Source organism: Cololabis saira, chromosome 6 (assembly GCF_033807715.1).
Source record: "Cololabis saira isolate AMF1-May2022 chromosome 6, fColSai1.1, whole genome shotgun sequence".
In the NCBI taxonomy this organism is placed as follows: Eukaryota; Metazoa; Chordata; class Actinopteri; order Beloniformes; family Belonidae; genus Cololabis; species Cololabis saira.
This window is the reverse complement of record NC_084592.1, coordinates 15,661,887-15,680,623: the sequence shown is the minus strand read 5'-3', so window position 1 is coordinate 15,680,623 and position 18,737 is coordinate 15,661,887. Positions and strand designations below refer to the sequence as shown.

The window sequence follows — 18,737 nt, the reverse complement described above, 5'->3', positions numbered from 1 at the left end:
AGGGGAAAAATGAGTGTGTTAAGGAATGTGTGTGTGTGGCGCCTCGGGGCTTTAATGTGACCAGGATGTGTGTTGGTGGATTGAGGGATGAGGCTGTCCTCTGGGTCTCTAGAAACCACTTAGATTTAGGACTGGAGTGCATCTCCCTGTGTTAACGTGTCACATCTAAAAGGGAGGGTTGTTAGTGAGTTTAAAAATAGAAAACTAAGGTAAAGGCCTCCTTTATTTATTTTTTAATTAAATCTTTTTTGGTAATCAGTCGCCTGAATATTTACGGACTCTTCAGGGGACTGATAACACGCTTTTTCAGTAGGTTTTTGCTAATTTCTTTCCTCCTTTTCCACAAGCTTCATCTGGTCAGTCAGTACATCTTTATCAGCCAATAACAGCTGAACTGAGCACTTCTCAATTAATTGGATGCAAATATTTTTGGCTTCTTGTGGCAGGTCGTGTTTAGTCTTGTTGAGTTGTTGATTGCGCAGATGTCCCACAGAGAACCAAACTGAATTTCATGGAATAATCTCCATCACGATATTTTTCACAGATGGTTTTCAGGTGAAAAAGAGACTAAGAAGGAACTAAATCTCAAGATATATTTATAGGACATGTGTTACTTGCATACCATTTTGGAACCAATTAAGTAGTCCAAAAGCTTTTTCTTTTTGGTATGATTAATAATCATTTTCAGGATTATTATTATTATACACTTGAAAATAGTTGGATCCTCAGAAGGAAGAGATTGAAAGAAACCTATGTTTCTGGTTCTTATCTGAGAGAGTCAGATTGGTCATTCAGAGGAACATGATGTCAACTGTGATATGATTGCATGGGGAGTAAATCCATTTCAGCATTATGGCACCTTGCTTGAATTAATCTATAATGTTGTTTCTTTATTTTTCAGTCTAGCTTCGACCAGGACCCCTGCCATCTTATGTCACACACTCTGTTTCAAACACATTATGTGTCTGTGTGGCTTATTTGCTGATGGTGTTAAGCGGTAGCTGCTAAGCTATATATGCTTGTGGTGAGAAAGCTTTCTGCTGCTCATGAAAATGCTGTTTCAAATGCAAACTTTCATAGACATGCACTTGCAAATCTACATGATGGTTCTGTTCAAAATCAGTGGGTGGATTATTCTCGCTCGTAGTTTCTTCTCGTCTTTCCGATCCTCTCAGTATAATTAGACTTTGTAAGTAAGGGTGGCAACAAAATGAACTGAGTCCAAATGAAATGGCAGTGCTCACAGGCGAGATGAGGACCATCAGAGTCAGTCAAGATGTAAATGAGAACTGTGTTTTGACTGAAAGAGAGAGGAGAGTGATCGGTCTCTGCTCGTCTGTTGGGTGTAGTCAGTAGGCAGGCAGGACCGCTCAACCGAGCCTCTTAAGGCTGCACACCGCCGATATCTAAAATCTCTGCACCCATATCGTGTCTTGTCAGAAACTGTGTCTCCGTCTCGGTGCCGAGTTTTGCTTTATGTCAGCGCCGACGGGTCCTGTAACTGGATGTTCCAGTAATGCACTCAACTATCTCACCAGCTGTGTGACGGCAGAGGAACGCTTTGAACAGATTCCGATACCTGCACACATCGAGAGTGTTGACATGCTTGTGCTCGTAGCTCATCAGGTATAGCAGCCTAAAAGACGTTGGACTGGCATAATTAAAAAAAAAAACTTCAGGTTGGAAAGTGAAGTATCAGCAGCTGCTGTGGATCAATACCGCTGCGGTACCCCTTTTGCAAGGCACTAAAAAGCTTCAGTGGCTGGTAGGTCAGGCTGTGTGGGTGTACTGGGTAACTTCAGGGTATGAATGTACGTGAACGTCATCAGGGGAGCATGTTGCAGAGAAGATGCATCTCAGTGAACAATGACATTCTGTACATTTTGTATTTGGAGGCTTTTTATTAGTTGCAGCTAATCGTTATTTCAGGGATCCAGATGCAACATTTTCCACTAAAATCCTTTTGCACTATCTGAAATTTTTAGCACCACCCATAATCGACTTCCGGGCATCAGTTTCACACTTTCACCATTTTAACTAGATCCCTGAAAAACCTCCTGCTTATAAATAGAAAATGTCAAGAAATATCTAATTGGCTCGCTGACTCCAATGAGAAACCTCACGGCGAGATGTAAAAGTTTAAGTGGGAAAATAGATATCATAAAACCATTAACTTATTGTAGGAATGTGTGACTAATTGGATTTAGTTTTCAACGATAACAAAAAACTATCATTGAGGGGAAAAAAAAACAGTTGACACGTATTACCTTGTTAACTGAATGAAGTGCAGACTTCAGGCATAAACTCTTCTCGTTCATATTTAGTGATTCTTTCCTCCTTTTTCTGTGCAACATGGGGTTATTTATTAAAGTAAAGCAATTGGGCCTGCTGTTGTTTCTGCAAAAAAAACAAACCCAAACAACTTTATGGGTTTATTTGGGTTTACTTCATCAGCTCTGCCATCAGTCGCTATGTGGCCTGAATCATTTTTATTCATCTGATATTTACATTTACTCTGGAGTTTCAACATTTTTATATTAAGTGCAATAAATAAAACGGTCAGTAAGAAATAATTTTAAGTAATTCTGATTTTTGTTTTTTTTTTGTTAATATCAAAATTACGTTTTCTTTTTCCTAACTTAGGGCCAATCCCAATACACCCCCTACTTTCTACCACTAGCCCTCACCCACTACCACTAGCCCTCAAAATGAAGCCACAAGCGGTAGGGTCATTGTAATCTTCCCTAGGGATTGGGACACCACTTGCTACGTCACTGCGTGGTTTACGTTCGGGTACGTAAGCGACTGCGTAGTTACGTTTGCACATATGTCACATCATATCAGGAAGCCGAGAGCTAAAAGCTGTTTGAATTTCCGCTGTAGCGCTGTTAATATGCCACTTTATTAAGTTTTAATATTTTTTCAGGCGTAAAAGTAACCTTTAAGATCCACCAACTGGGCTCAGTTTATCCAAATAACGCCTGTTAAGAAATTTGCTCCGATGTTTTCGGGACGAGAACAGCCGCCGGTTCGGGAGCTGATTTATGGTTCCGCATTAAATCAACGCAGAGCCTGCGGTGTAGGGTACGGCCTACGGCGCACGTCGCCGCGTAACCTACGCCGTAGGCTCTGCGTTGGTGTAACGCGGAACCATAAATCAGCCTTTATTCTGGCGAGATCTGAAAAGACTTCGCAACAACGTGCAAGCGTGTGATTATGTACATTCACTGAGTGAATATTATGAAAGTAGAATAGAATAGAATCCTTTATTGTCACTGTAAACATTGTTTCCAACATCGCTGTGAAAATCTGTTTAGCAGCTCCACATGAGGAAGAATCAACACACACAGAAACAAACAAGAATAATAAATAAATAAAATCACTTATGCAAAATTGTTATATAAAATTAACTGTACATGTAGTGCAGGGCGAGAGATAAATACTATCTGGGGCAATTATTGCACTTGGTTGTGTGTATGAGTGTGTGTGTGGGAGGGGTTGGGGGGATTGGTGTCAGTCCATGCCAGGTGGGCTGGGTTAGGGGGGGGTTGTTGGCTTTGACGGCCTGATGGAAAAAAGGTGTTACTCAGTCTTGTGGTTCTGGATTTGAGTGTCCGATATCTTTTTCCAGATGGGAATAGGGAAAAATAGTAAAATATATATTTCTCGCTAGAAATGTAATCAAAACGCATTTTTATGCAGAAACTAACTCAAAATATTGATCTTATTCACTAAAAAATAAGAAATGTCCGCCATGTTTTTTTGTTTGATTCAGTCTGCAAATGACGACGTAAAGCATTCTGGGAAATTTCTCTAGCCCTCGGTCAGCGAGTGAGCATCTGAAATCCCTCGCTATGAATGGGTAGATTCATACACACTAGCCCTCGTTATGCCCACTACCCCTAGATGCAAAGAGGAATTGGGACACCATTACCCTCACGGGAACGCGCAAAATTTAGGGGTAGGGGTAGGGGGTGTATTGGGACTGGCCCTTAGCATTTTTTTCAAAATAAAATTCTATAAATCTATTATTTTTCTTTTTTTGACAATCATCTAATCGACTCAAAGCCTTCAATGCAGTCAAAATGAAAAGATGTGAATATACGGCATAAAAATGTACCTTTCTGTGACTAACTATCCCTAATAACTACCGGTAGTTGACTATGTTCTTTCACATAAGATAATAAGATAAGATAATCCTTTATTTTCTCCCTCAGTGAGGAAACTCACTTTGTTGGCAGCAGTAACTTAACACACACATGCAGGGGAGGGGTAAAAAGTTAAAAATATTTATAATTACAAAATATGAACAGTATATACAGTACATTGAAAATAAAAAAGAAACGGTGCAAAAAAAGCAGGTAGAATGTGTGGAATGTAGACAGGCAGATATTGCACAAATGGTTATTGCACATGTTATTATTGTTATTATATTGATGGGATGCGTTGTTATATTTTCATTTCATTTCCAGTTAGATTAGTAGATTCTGCAGACGGATACGCTGTAGTTCAGTGGATTTTTCTCGTGCTTTAAGAGCGTGCAACGTCTAAAGTTCATTTTCCCGCAGCGCGTTTGGCCACACATAACCCTGCCTATCAAACACGTGGTACCTTGTTGGCAACATCTTCACTTCATCAGCTGTTTCCTAGTTTCATGTCAGGGTTGGTGTTGTAGGTCTTCGCCTGCTTCAGCACAACTTTCTTCACCCGACCAGAAATTTGAGTCTTAAGTAACTGCTTTCAGAAAACATTGTGTGGCAAATTTATCAAACAGATCCAGGGCAGAAAACAGATATATAAAGTAATGAAATATAGACAATTTATGCAAACTGAAAATTTGAATGTTTTCATACCTTTAAACATATTTAAAGGCAAAAACATGGCACTCTTTATTCTTGTGTCCAACAAAACATCCTTTTATGGACATAAACGAAAAAATACTAAAAGTTGTATTGTAATGATGAAAAAAATCGATCTTTTGACATACAAATCGATTTTTAGTATTAATATGAGAATCGATTTAGAATCGGAAAATAGATTTTTTCAACACAGGCCTAATCAGATGACAAAGGTGCTGTATGTCAGAAGTACCAACCCAAAGCAACCGTCTGTTCACTCAGCTCGAACACGGTCTCAGAGAATCAGCACAATGGAGAACTGCTCAGAACGCTACAGACTTTGTGGCTTTGTTGAGTTTGTCTGGTCAGATGCAGCCTTTTCCCATTCTCTGAATTTCCTGTTTGTGCCCCCCCATGTTGCTGCTAACACCTACACGTTGTGTATAAGTTTAGTCTCGACCTTCCCCACATACATGTACAGCCATACTTTTCCCAAACATGGCTCTTCCAGCTATGGCAGAGACCGGGAATCGTACCGTGCTTGAGGATGGACTACAGCGCTCGCACCAGCGAAGGGAACCAGACTCTAGGGGTCGGTCGAGCAGTCCAGTGTGGGAGTGCCCTGAAGGCTCCCAGTGGAGTTCTGCATTTTCACTCAGAGTTGATGTTATAATGCAGCAAAAGCAAATAAATACTCTTATTTAAAAGAAAAAAAAACACAAAAATGCATCTATTCACTTCTCACTATAACTACTACTGCTACTACTACTACTTTCTTGACTGGCCATAAGGGATGCCGGCCTTTCCCCCTCTCTCATTCTGTCTCCATCTGTTATTGAAGGAATGGTGATGGCATCAGTTAAGTCTCGTATGTTTTTTAGTTTTTTTGCCATTTAAATGGATTTCGAAGTGTAAATATCCTAATTCACAACATACCATGACATTTTTTCATTGGTACATGTAATTGAATGTATTCTAACGATACATTCCTGAGGAATGAGGCCATGGAGGGTCGATGTTCATACGGTGACCCGGCTTTGTACAGTATTGATGTAACTTATATGATCTGCAGTGAATAAATTCATTGTTAATTTTACTATGTCATCTGTCCTTCTTTTTTTTACACTCCATGAAGTAACTTGAAGCAGGATGACAAATTATTTTAAGAGTTGGGTTTAAACCCTTTTCTGTTAACATGTGAAGATGAAGATTCTCATATTATTTATTTTATACTTGAAATTGAGGATGCCCTGATTGATCGGTGGCCACTTAAACATAATTTACTAATGACCAGCCAGTCGGGCACTAGGAAAAAAAAAACAACAACTTTTTATTATTTCATTATTATTTTGTATTATTCAAAATAGATCCAAAATTTACTGCTCTAAAGCATGAAGCAGACTCTCACACAGAGTACACGGCCTCTTCTCCCTCAACGCAGAACACGATCAGTCACTGCAGCTGCAGGAATGCTCATTCGGATTACACCATCATCAAATGGATTCTCAGAAATGTAGGATTTTTCAGAGACTTTCGGGAACATACTTTTCCCTCAAAAGGCATCCAAATAAAACGGCAACTTCTTTTTTGTGAATGACACGGTTTGAATCTCCTCTCTACTCCACATACACAGAGAGGTCAACATAAAACTCGTATAACCATAATGATCAAGTAACTGTGGCAACTGAGCATCCATCTGCACGACAACTTACAAGGGCAAGAAAAGCAAGAAGAAAATGAGGAACTCTGTAGATTTTGCATCCGTTTGCATTTTAAAAAGTTCAACAGTTTAAAAATAAATGGCAGGGAGGGCACTGTAACCTGCTGCTGCTTGGAAGGTTGATCTTGAGGGTTGTTTTTTTTTTACGATGCTGGACATCCAATGAAACCAAAATGTTGAAAGAAATGTATGCAGTTAATGATATTTGAATAAAACCTTTTAGGAAATCAGAAGCCTAATAAAAGTGCAATAGGTGTATCTCTACTTGAATACTTCTTTGACCTAATTTAATTAAACCTATTGGTATTTAAACAAATCCTAATGAACCTTATACGTCTTGCTCTAATTGCCTCACTGCAACGTTTGCATATAAAATGCTTCTTTTACATTTTTTTTTTTTAAACAGTTTGCCACGTATTGGGTCAACGGCTCACAGAGCTGCAGGACTGGAAAACCGTCTGTATGGAGCTGCAGGTGTGAAAAATACATTGAAACCAGTGATGACCAGTAATCTCAATCTATCAATAATTGGTTCCTGTAGATCAGTGGTCCTCAACCTTTTTTAAGTGATGTACCCCCTGTGAAATATTTTTTCAGCCAAGTACCCCCTAACCAGCGCAAAGCACTTTTGGCTGTAAAAAAAAAAAAGACCTAAAACAGAGCACTGTGCCATCAGTAACTGATTTATTAAACATAAAAATATTGCTGCTATGCTTCAACCACGACTCCATCGTTGGTCCAAGTGATTGACAGGTGAAGCCAGGTGGCATTTGACAGGTTAAGGCTGAATTATGGTTCTGCGTCACACCAACGCAGAGCACACGCCGCAGCCGTGACGCCGTGCTGAACCCTTCAGACTTCTCCGTCACTCCATTTGGTCGCGGTGCAGTACCCCCCGCGGCTGCTAGTTAGCGATCTTTTTCTGAATGGTTTATCCGACTTTTTCCCGTCACAGTAAATCAAAGAAATAAGGACAACTATTGTGCAAAAAACCAAAACAAAAGAAATCACATAAATGAAGAAAAGAGCCCTGGAAGTTCACTACTGCTTCAAACCGGAAACCGGAAATGCTTCGCTTTCAAACGAACCAATCACAGCCCTCTCCGTCTGCGTGTGGTCTGCGTCTCCTCGACGCGTAGTTACAATTTTCGGGAGGTGCACGTCAGTGACGCCGCAGGTGACGGCGTGTCGTCTGCGTCGATCCAAACCACACGCCGTAGGCACGGCGCCATTTTGACGCAGAAGGATAATTCAGCCTTTAGGTGGAACCATCCTGGTGTGGGGGATACTCTGGGGTTTTAGGATATTAAGTTGAATAGCCTACTCCTGAAGATAAAATTAATTTTATGAATTTAGACTTATATTTTCCTCAATTATTTATGAAATATTTATTTTTAAAGGATTTTTGCATGGATGCTACTTTTTAAATATATGTATATTTTAAAATCTCACGTACCCCCAGGGGTACGGGTACCCCCATTTGAGAACCACTGCTGTAGATGTCTCTTAACAAGCGTCACTTATCTGCCCAGAGATTTTGTCCTCGGCACATGCAGTCAGCGGTTCTCGCCGTGTCTTTTCCCAGATTTACTGTGTTCCTCAGTGGCTAATAAATTGTGCTGCTCTAATTTGTCAGTGGTGTGTTGCACCGCAACTATGTCCTCCTTTAATTAACCTCATCATCCAGTCAGAACATGCTAAACACTCTGTTTTAGACTTAAATCACTTCAAAAGATCGGCGTTCATCACGCCGGCTTGAGGTTACAAGGTCGCGAGACCCGCCTTAGTGTTGGGTTCACTCTAAATTAGCAGCTTCGGCTGTCTGTCCTGCTATTGGTGATTAAGCTGGTGCCTTCCAATGATACTCGTGCCCTGTTGTATCCTGTAACTACTCCGTTTCTGTGTGTCCCCATTGTGTGCACAGTTGTGGCCTAAGCCGGTCGGGCGACCTGAATTGAATATTGACGCCTCTGGCTAAACGTTGCAACAGCCGTCTCTCCTGTGCAGCCAAGCTATACAGTACGGGCACGTGAAATCATGTGCTGGTTTGCTGCACGAGTCCATTTCTTGGAATCTTGTAGGACGGCTTAACCCTGGAGGTACCGCCAAGCACATGCTGAGAGGCGGATTTCAATTCTCTTATGTTTCCCACGTGTGAACAGTATCAGAATAAGATGTACATGATGTGAAGCAATACTGTATTTCCCATTGTCATGAAATCTAGAGAAGTCTGTGCTTTCCTTATTTTAATGTGAATGCAGAAAAGGAAAAGCAGCCCAGCTACTTGAGATGCAGGGGGATTATTGCTCGGTCATCCCTTATGTGCACCAGTGTGCGATCTCGCGCTGAACTGTACGTTGGCGTGTGAAAGTGCACAGACTTTTCTCATGGTTTGAGGAAGTGCAGAGGCGTCGCATAAACGGCCCTGCTGGAATATGTAGGCCGATTTCTCTCGGTTATGCACACACACTTGGGCTACAAAAGCCGTCTCCAGTTACGTTCGGTGCACTTTTGCTCTGGAAACAGAAGGTCAGTCTTCTCTTGACCTCTCATCATTCTTTGACTGTAAGGACATCCTCTTTCGGTCCCGACTGGCCACACAGCCGCGAGAGAAGTAACAGGCGAATTACAGACGCACGCGGAGGAAGTTTCCCATCTGAAATAGTTGCTTTGTGTTTGGGTCGCACCCTGCCTCCATGCAGGCATTATTCGCATCAGAATCAATAACCCTGCTGGAAAATGACCCCAGCCAACCAGTGAGAGTTAAAACTGATGAGACCAGCAAAGCTGCACAATATCTCTCTGTTTCCTTAAAATGTTTATTTTTCTGGTTGACGACTGTAACACATTCCTGGTAAATTAGGCTCAGCAGTACAGAGTCTGGTCTATTATATCGGTTGGTTAATAATTAGCAGCTAATTTCGTCTTATTACTGATTTATTGAGCATTTCTTCTCATAATTTCCTAAATTTAATTTTGCACAAACCGTTTGCTGCTGGCTGTCTCAGAAGTTCACCTAAATTTTAGAGGAAGATGTTTAAGCATTTCTCTCCAGCTGTAATTAAGAGATATATGCTAATAAACGGACCCCCCCTCCAGTTAAGAGAGGATTTTGCTGCAGAGATTTTGAGAGGGTTGATTACAAATTTTCTCAAGGATTGCAGCTGCAAAGACCGAACAAATGTCGCATGTGAGATACTTGTGGCCTGGTGTCCTCTTAACTCTCCGCTAATGTGGACTCTGGCCCTTGACTCGACTAATAGAGAGGTGGAGATAGTAAGAGACGGCGAAGGAGAACCTGGTGAACTAAGTTTTAAGGCTGAATTTTGTGCTCGGATGTCAGACGTGGAGCAGGCAGCGTTGAGTCTTCATAATTTCATGTACACCTGCCAAGAAATGTAACTACATACTGTAGTGATGCAGACAGACTGCAGCGATCCGCCCAGTCGGTATGCGCTTCAGGATCACCGTTTTGCTCCGATATGATGGACTCGCATCAGGTCGCCTCACAATAACATAATAACCAGTATTCTGTTTCAAACTTTCCTGCAGTTTCTGTAAAAAGGCACTTAAGTTTGAATGCATAGTTGTCTTTTTTTTTCTCAAAAATTTGGTTCAAGGTGACTTTTCAGCATCTACACGCTCACAGAATCAGAGTTGCATCCAGTAACTTTTGCTCTCAGTCGCTGTTATATGAAGCACGATTCCAGTAATCCGTCGCCAACTTGAGCCTTGTGGTCCACAGAGAAGACAGACACCAGTGTAGGAATCAATCAAGTGTTGTCTGATCTGCTCTGATCAGTTTATGCAAATATTGGATCATATACTGGATCATATATATTTTTTCATTCAGTACATGCGTCACATGCACGGCCTTGAAAGATTGCTGGGAGATCCACACTTCTTATTTCCACATCATGATAACACTGCAAAGTGTTTGAAAGTTTTCCACTGTGAGCATAGACACTGTTGTGAAAAAACTAAAAATAATGTGTTACTTATAAATAAAATTAAGTAACTTAGAACATCAACACCCTGCTGAACATAAACAGCCTCTATCTTTCTATTGTTGAATACATTATTGCATGCACTTGATTACAGATCAAGGAAAGAATATTGGAATCAGCCAAAATTGGTATCGGCATGTCAGAATACCAAGAAAAATCAGAAATTGGGTTTGGATAAGAAAACTGCAGCTGGTGCATCTGTGCTTCTTGGACTGCTTTCAAAGCAGTCCACAATTTCCAGTAATCATGGATTACACAGTATCATGGAATCACCTGTTTTTCTTCCTCTGCAAATGATTTGTTTCTTGAGGATTTGCAGTTGTACTATTCAAGACGACACTGTCTCTGCTGTTGTTAACAGACAGTTTTTGTGTATTTCTCTTCTACTGATGCTCTCTTTATTGTAGGATTGTGGAAAATTAAGTAGGTAAAAGGTTGGGATGTGCATCTTCTGAAATGTACATTTTTGTTTAAAGGGGACCTATTATAGCATCTAATACCTATTTTAAACAGGCCTTGAATGTCTTAAAAACAAGCTTTGGATTTTTTTTTCTCTAAATAAATTAGAAATTCAGCCTCTGAGCCATGTGTTTATCTTCCCATTCTCTAACCTCATTATCTATGTGGGATTCTGAGTGGGCGGGGAGGCTATGATAATGAGGCTCTGTGCTGATTGGCTGCCTGAATGATGCGTAGAAAATGGCGGAGTTGTTGTTCTTGTTCTTGTGGGCGTGGTTTCACGCATCGCTCCCGTCGTTACGTAACGAAAGGGAGCAGAATCTGAACGGCTCGTAGATCCACATCACACTGGATGGCTCATCCGGGCGGCTGTACAGACACTGCAGAATCTGGTTGCTTTTCTCCTTCTCTGAGTTGGCAGGCTGAGGGGAGACCACTTTATATATGTTAAAGCAAGAGAAAACGTGTATTTCATAATAATAATGGCAAATTTATCTACGTGAGATTATAGTGTTAATAGCTGAATGAGTCAAACAGTGTTAGTGCGTTTGCGGGCTAGTTTTTCAAACCAGTTCAATGCCACCAGCATAAAGTGTACGACGCCAGCTGCTACGGTTTTCAGCCATCCTTTCCCAGCTAGATGTATCGACATTTAACGCTTTCATATCGCGTTTCGCGACATCCTTGAAGCGAAGAAGTGGATGTCCTCTCCTTCGCACACCCTCACAAAGCTCGCCGTAGAGGATGCATTTGGGCAGCCGCTAGTCTGGCATTCTGTGCATGTGACCAAGCCAACGGAGCCTTCTGATCTTCAGAGTTTGGAAGAGATTATTTCATAATAGGTCCCCTTTAAACAGAGGAAAAAGATTAACTAATGCAGCAGCGCCTGAAGTTGCAAACCAAACCTCTTCATATTAGAAATTGAGAGCTACTTCCAACATAAAGTAATTCAAGCCAACCGATTTTTGTTAAAAGATGCTCAGATGTGAGATACAAACGCAGCTTAGTGACGACGAGTCAAGCCGTGAATGTCGTGAGGAAAGTGGAAAGTGAGGCGTATCGGCAGGCGACAGCAAGGTAGCGCTCTGATGTTCTGGCGGTCCAACAGTCTGTGGCTACACCAACCCTTTCGGATGTGGCTAACTTTTTGAGCGGTTCTTGTCCGTGTTATTTGTACCGAGACTCTCTGGAGCCTGGTGATGGTGCTGTAGTCTGGTTTAATTGTATCAGCAAGATATCAAAAGGTTTTGGTTTCAGTAATATTTATTTTTTTTTGTAAATTTTATTTATGAAATGCAAGTCAGAGGCAAACAATGTATACAAATGAACAGTGGTTTACTTTTTTCTTTTTTTAAAACATAAAAGAACATCTCCCTCCCTCCCTCCCCCCTCCCAAACCCCATAGACCTATCAGACAACTAACATGTTACCTCAGGCACGACATGGCAATGTAACATGCGAGAAAATAAGACAAAATAAATACCACAGGTCTAAACATAAAAAAAAAAAAAAAAAAAAAAATAATAAATAAATAAATAAACAAATAAAAAAAAAATAAAAAAAAAAGACAAAAAAGGTGCTTGTCAAACATCGTGCAAAATGAGAGATGGTGGCTGCTTACTCCTCGGTCAACGTGGCAGAGTGGTTATATTGGGCTATTCTGAGGTGGCTGAATGGGCGACCACTGGTGGGCTGGCGTGAAGGGGCGAGTTCCACTTAAGCCGTGAGGTGAATCCTCAACCAGAAACTTCCCGAGCTGGGAGTTTATCAAAGTAGTTAAGTAGGGGTCTCCAGTGTGTATAAAACCTGTCAGATGAGCCTCTGAGTGAGAACTTGATCTTCTCCAGTTTCAGAAGACATAAGATGTCATTCAGCCAGGTTTTAATTGATGGTGGCTGGGGAGATTTCCACAACAAGAGAATTCTCCTACGAGCAACAAGGGAAGAAAACGCAATAACATTATTTTGGGTGGCTGTAGTGCTATGATCGTCTGGGGGTTTGCCGAAAATAGCAATATGTGGGTTTGGTCTTAAATCTAGGCCTAATATATCCGAGATAGCTTTAAAGAATGATTTCCAGAATTCAAACAATTTGGGGCATGACCAGAACATGTGAGTAAGGTTGCAGGGAGTCTGTGAGCATCTATTACATTTATTGTCTATTTTGTCTGGGTAAATCTTTGAGAGTTTTTCTTTACTGTAATGGAGTCTATGAAGGGTCTTGAATTGTATGAGGGAGAGTCTAGCGCAACTAGATGATGAGTTAACAGCACTCAGAGCCCCCTCCCAAAAAGCTTCAGAGAGATTTATTTGAAGTTCTGACTCCCAGCCCATTTTAATCTTATTTAAAGTCGATTCGTCAGACGGAGAGAGTAAATTATATAAAAACGAGATACGTGCCTTTGGTAGAGTTTTGGCTTTGAGCACCAGATCTATCCCGCTAGGTGTTGGTATATGTGGGAACGAGGTCGAATGCGTCTTAGCGAAATTGCGCAGCTGTAAGTACCGGAAAAAATCAGAATTTCGTAAATTAAAGACAGACATTAACTGGTTAAAGCTCGCAAACAAACCATCAATGTACAAGTCTCCCAAGCTACACAGACCCCTATTTCCTAAAGCAGTATAATTAGGGTCAATCTTTGCTGGTATAAATAGGTGGTTATTGCAAATAGGAGTAGCCAGGGGGAGGGTGAGCCAACCAAAGTGACGTCTTGATTGTGCCCAGATCTTCAGTGTGCCGGTCACAACAGGGTTGGCGGTGAAACTTGGCAGAGAGAGAGGCAAGGTGCTACATGCTAAAGCCAGTAGTGAAGAGGAGCAAGACGCCGACTCAATCTGGCACCAGCTATAGTGAGGTGAAGCAAACCATGATATTATTTTATGAACATTGGCTGCCAGTAATATTTATTGGGCTGTATGTCCACTTCAATCAGTTTGCAGATCCCTTGGGTTGTTTTTTCTGCCTGCTGAGCATCGCGGCACCTTTGGCCAACATTGTGGTGATGCTTGGTCCAGTGGAGAACTGGGCTTTATTAACCACTGTTAGGTGAACTTTATTTTAGTGCTACATCATTGGGATGTTAGTTGTGTTGTATGAAGCTGCAATATTTACAGTTAACTGTCAAAATGTTCCTAGACCAAACTCAGCTTTGCTCTCTTCCTGTTTCCTTTTGATTTTTACGGCAGCCCTGTTTCCTGTTCTAAAGGCACATTAGCTGAATCACAAGAAATTGCATCCCATAAATTGAACGAACATTATATAATCAATGCATAATACCCATCGTAATAAAAATACTTCCGTGGGCCTTCTTAGAAACATCAAACAACACTGAGACATTTCCGTATCGCTACGGTAACGCTGCTGTAAAACCATCATCTTTATCATCTTATCGTCTCCAGCGGCAACATTAACCAGCTGACCAGACCGGTGGCTTTAAAGATCCACCAACAGCTTACATTACTGTCATATCTGGTGCCTCAGTTACTGCTCTCATCCCAACACTAACTCCAATTATTCAAATAACCTTAATGACGAGTCTAAAAAATCAGGCACGGACATTGTCTGCAGTTGTCTGTTCCTGCGTGTAAACAACAGAGGATTACTTCTGTGAGATTTTGGTGTTCTCAAAACCAGAAAAGTGAAGTGGGGCTCCGGTACGGCGTACAAACAGCTGTTGGAATCAGTATTTTGTTTACAGCATGCTACCTGCTCGGTTGGACATGAGTCACACTTTGTACCAGAGAGCTGGAGGGGTAAAGTTCACACGATGTCCAACCTGACTGATTTTGTTTTCTCAAATACACAGTGTAGCTTCATCCACAAACACCATTTGTCACAGATAGTACTTCACTTTATGAGAATATGTGACTTTAAAGATTGATTGAAAATTCTCAGTTAAAAAATGTAAACATTTCCTGGTTGTGGTCATCGTTCAGACTGTGTCATGTGATCTCTTGTGCTAAATGTTTCTCCTTTTAATCTTTAAAACCTCCCAACTTTATACGTCTGAGCTGTGATGGAGAGGCTGTGGTCTGATTGGGGACTTTACACATATATTTTGGGACTGCCCAAAGCTCACTGATTTCTGGAAGAAGGTTGAATTAGAGAATAAACAGATTCTGCCTGTTGATTTTACTATGGGGCCCTAGTTATACTAGGTATACTTCCAGATGATATGATGAAGAGAGATCTGGCTTCTCTACTGAGAATTCTGCTTTTAGTGGGCAAAAAAAATGGCTGAAACACCAGTCCCCAATAGGCCTGTATTGAAAAAATGGATTTTCCAATTCTAAATCGATTTTCATATTCATTTCTAAAAATCGATTCGTGTGTCTAAAGATCGATTTCTTATTTTTTTATTTTTTTATTTATTTATTTATTTATTTTTTTTTTTCAATCATTAAAACTTTTGGTATTTTTTAGTTTTTGCCCTAAAAAGGAATTTCTTGTTGGACACACAAATAACTAGTGCCATGTTTTTGCCTTTAAATATGTTTAACGGTATGAAAACATTAAAGTTTTCAGTTATAATTGCATAAATTGTTTATATTTCATTACTTTATATACTGTTTTGGGGTTATATTTGCATAAAATGCTCAAAACCAAATTCTCAAAAATTAAAAACCGAAAAAGAGCGAAAATGGAAAAAATAAAAACGGAATGTGGGGGGGAAAAATAAAACCGATTTCATAGGTCCACTGTTTGCTACCCTGGATCTGTTTGATAATTCTGCCCCACGATGTTTCTGATTATTATTTATCTCTTTTCATATCTTTTATTTCATTGTACACAATTGCACCTGTTCTGTTAGTATCTGTTAACATGGATAAAGAGTGTAAATGTGTATTAATCTGTTTGGGTTCAATAAAAAATAAGTAAAAAAAAAAACTTCCCAACTTTGCTCTGAACTCCCGCTTGTCTCTTGTGTCTCTGTAGGAGATAAAGATGGCAGCAAGGTAACGACAGTCGTGGCCACGCCCGGCCAGGGCCCCGACCGGCCACAGGAGGTCAGCTACACGGACACTAAGGTCATCGGCAACGGCTCCTTCGGCGTCGTCTACCAAGCCAAACTCTGCGACTCTGGAGAACTAGTGGCCATCAAGAAGGTCTTGCAAGACAAGAGATTTAAGGTAAAGCATGTGTGCACATGCGCGCTCTCAAACACAATTCAGCGCTCAGTCACTGGTGGACTAAAAGGACGACACACTAATGGTGGATTCACACTGAAAGTGTCAAAAATCGTCTGACGCCTGCATCGCGCTGCTTGGTAGATTCACACTGGCCACGGTTACATTATGTTTTTTCATTCGGAATTAATTATTCCGAATTAAATAATTCCGAATTAAACTATTTTCATTCGAGTTTACATGGAAATAGTAATTCTGAATTGAGGTTTACAAGGGAAACACGTTTTATCGGCTTTATCCAATTCCTCTCATGGTCTGGGGGTAGGGAAGGTTCTGATTGGATAGGGGGCGGACCGGACGTTACGTCTACCGGAAATTACGTCTACCGGAAGACAAAGAAACGTAGCCCCTTAGCCGCTACAACTTTGAAAAGCTCACAATTTTTATGTTTCTTGCCATCTGTTCTTTTAATTATTTCCAGGTCCTCCAAGCTATTTATTAAATAAATGGTCTCTGCTCTTGACCACCTTTTTCTTGAAACTTTGTTTCGAAAACAAGCCCAGCGCGGAATATAAGCGTCATCACGACAGACGGGCAAGGGAACGAGCAGCGCAGAAAGACCGGAATTAATTTAAAGTGTAAACATGATCGCGGAATTATTCTATTCTTATTTAAAATCGGAATAAACCAGCCACTTACTTCGGAATTAAGTTTAATTCGGAATGGCCATTTTCATTCGGAATTAGGTGTTTACATGGTAATTTTTACTCATTTTTAAATCGGATTTAATTTTAATTCTGAATTAAAGAGGAATTAAACTTCCCATGTAAACGGACTGAATGAAAGTCTGTCAACGCCTGCAGTGGGTGGGGTTTCAACTGGAGGGAACCAAGTGCATTTAGTCTACACATCTATATATATATATATATATATATATATATATATATATATATATATATATATATATATATATATATATATAGCATGCACATCTTTCCTATTTCACCATGGATCACACTTTGGGAAGCCTTCTTTATATTTTAGCGTTATTTCGTAGCGGATTTGGTCATATTTGTTTAAAGTGTGTTTTGTGATTAATAAGCACGGTTTTTAATTATTTTGTGTTGGATCGATGTAGCAAATAAAATAGTTCGACCACACAGCTCCTCAACCATCAGATACGTGTTTCACATGAGCAGTTCAGGTAAAAACGGCAGTCAAATGAGCAAAAATGTCAGTTTGCCGGATTAAATATATTAATATTAATTCCTGATAAAATAAGTTTGTTAGTGCACAGCTCTGCTCATGTGTGCATGTGAATGAGTGTACGTTTGTGTGTACATGAAAGTACAATCTGCATTGAGGCTTCTTGCTTGGGGAATCCCGGTCTGTGATTGGACGCTGCCTCGGCGTCGCCGCTGCTCATTTGCATAAAGTTGAGATTTTTCAACTTCAAATTGGTGCTCTCGACGCCTCTCGCAGCGCGCTTTCACAATAAATGAATGCCAGCCGGACGCCTATGACGCAGCCGTGACGCTTTCAGTGTGAGTCCAGGGTAACACAATGCAGCTCCCAGTCACTGGTGGACTAAAAGGAAGACACATTAAGACAAAGAGAGGCAGGATGTGTCGATGACTGCACACACAAGCGCACTCTTGTATTCCTTCCTCTTGGTCACTTATTTGCCTCATTGTGGCCGCAAATAATGACTGTAACTGTGGATGTGATGTGAATGGAGTGGTCTTTCACTCCAACTGTGAGATCAAACAAAAAAGGGAAAAATCTCTGTGTTTTTAACCCTCTTGTACTTAAATGTTTGTATTTTCATGCAGGAAGTGGTGGGAGTTTTTTATGTTGCTCTCACAAACAGACCAGAGCCCGTTAATACTTCCACATCTCACCACATGCAAAAATCTAATCTTTAAAGTCAAATTCCAGTGGAAAGCCCCTCTTGTGTTTTCAGTCGATTCGGCTCACGGCTCGATGCTGTTTCACCGGCCAACACATTTGTTGCGATTGTGCGCGGTTGCATGTATGTTTCCCCTCAGTGTCAATCTCAACCCACGCAGATTGAGGAATTACTGGTTTTCAACCAGTGCAGACGGCTTGCAGGCATTCCTCCTAAAAGCCGAGCTTTGAAGCCGTCTCGGATGACGTAGGCTGACGCCGATTGGCTGAAAGAAGCACAGGCCAAACGAACAGACAACAGTGGCTCTCAATGATGCTTAATATTTGTAACCTTTATTTTCACAACCACTTCAAAGCGGACGGCACATCTGCTATGACTCTGGGTGTTTTCCACCGCAGAGCGAAGCTAAATGACCAACAAATGCACCAAAACAAGCAAGAATAGCCCCCCCCCACCTCAGATTGCATCGCATCAGTGAGTTATACTGGGAATCTTATATGACTACGAAATCTGGTTACTCATCCTCCTGTATACACAATAAATACTGGTATGCTTGACTTTTACTCTTTAATCAAGCGTAACCCATGACTAGGCTTCCCATAACCCAGTGGGTCCTGAGGACCTGGATGGAAAAACGCCGCCAACCAAACGGCTATAAATGTCTGTGGCATCGGAAAA

General features: G+C 40.8%; 1 protein-coding gene across 2 annotated transcripts in view; it reads left to right on the top strand.

The window, feature by feature from the left end:
• The window catches only part of gsk3ba (glycogen synthase kinase 3 beta, genome duplicate a), a 59,695-nt gene that overhangs the window by 5,535 nt on the left and 35,423 nt on the right, over positions 1-18,737 (top strand). For both annotated transcript variants that reach the window (XM_061723364.1, XM_061723363.1), the window contains exon 2: positions 15,960-16,153. In XM_061723364.1, coding sequence (XP_061579348.1) covers positions 15,960-16,153 — 194 coding nt within the window. The remainder of the gene's footprint in view (positions 1-15,959; positions 16,154-18,737) is intronic.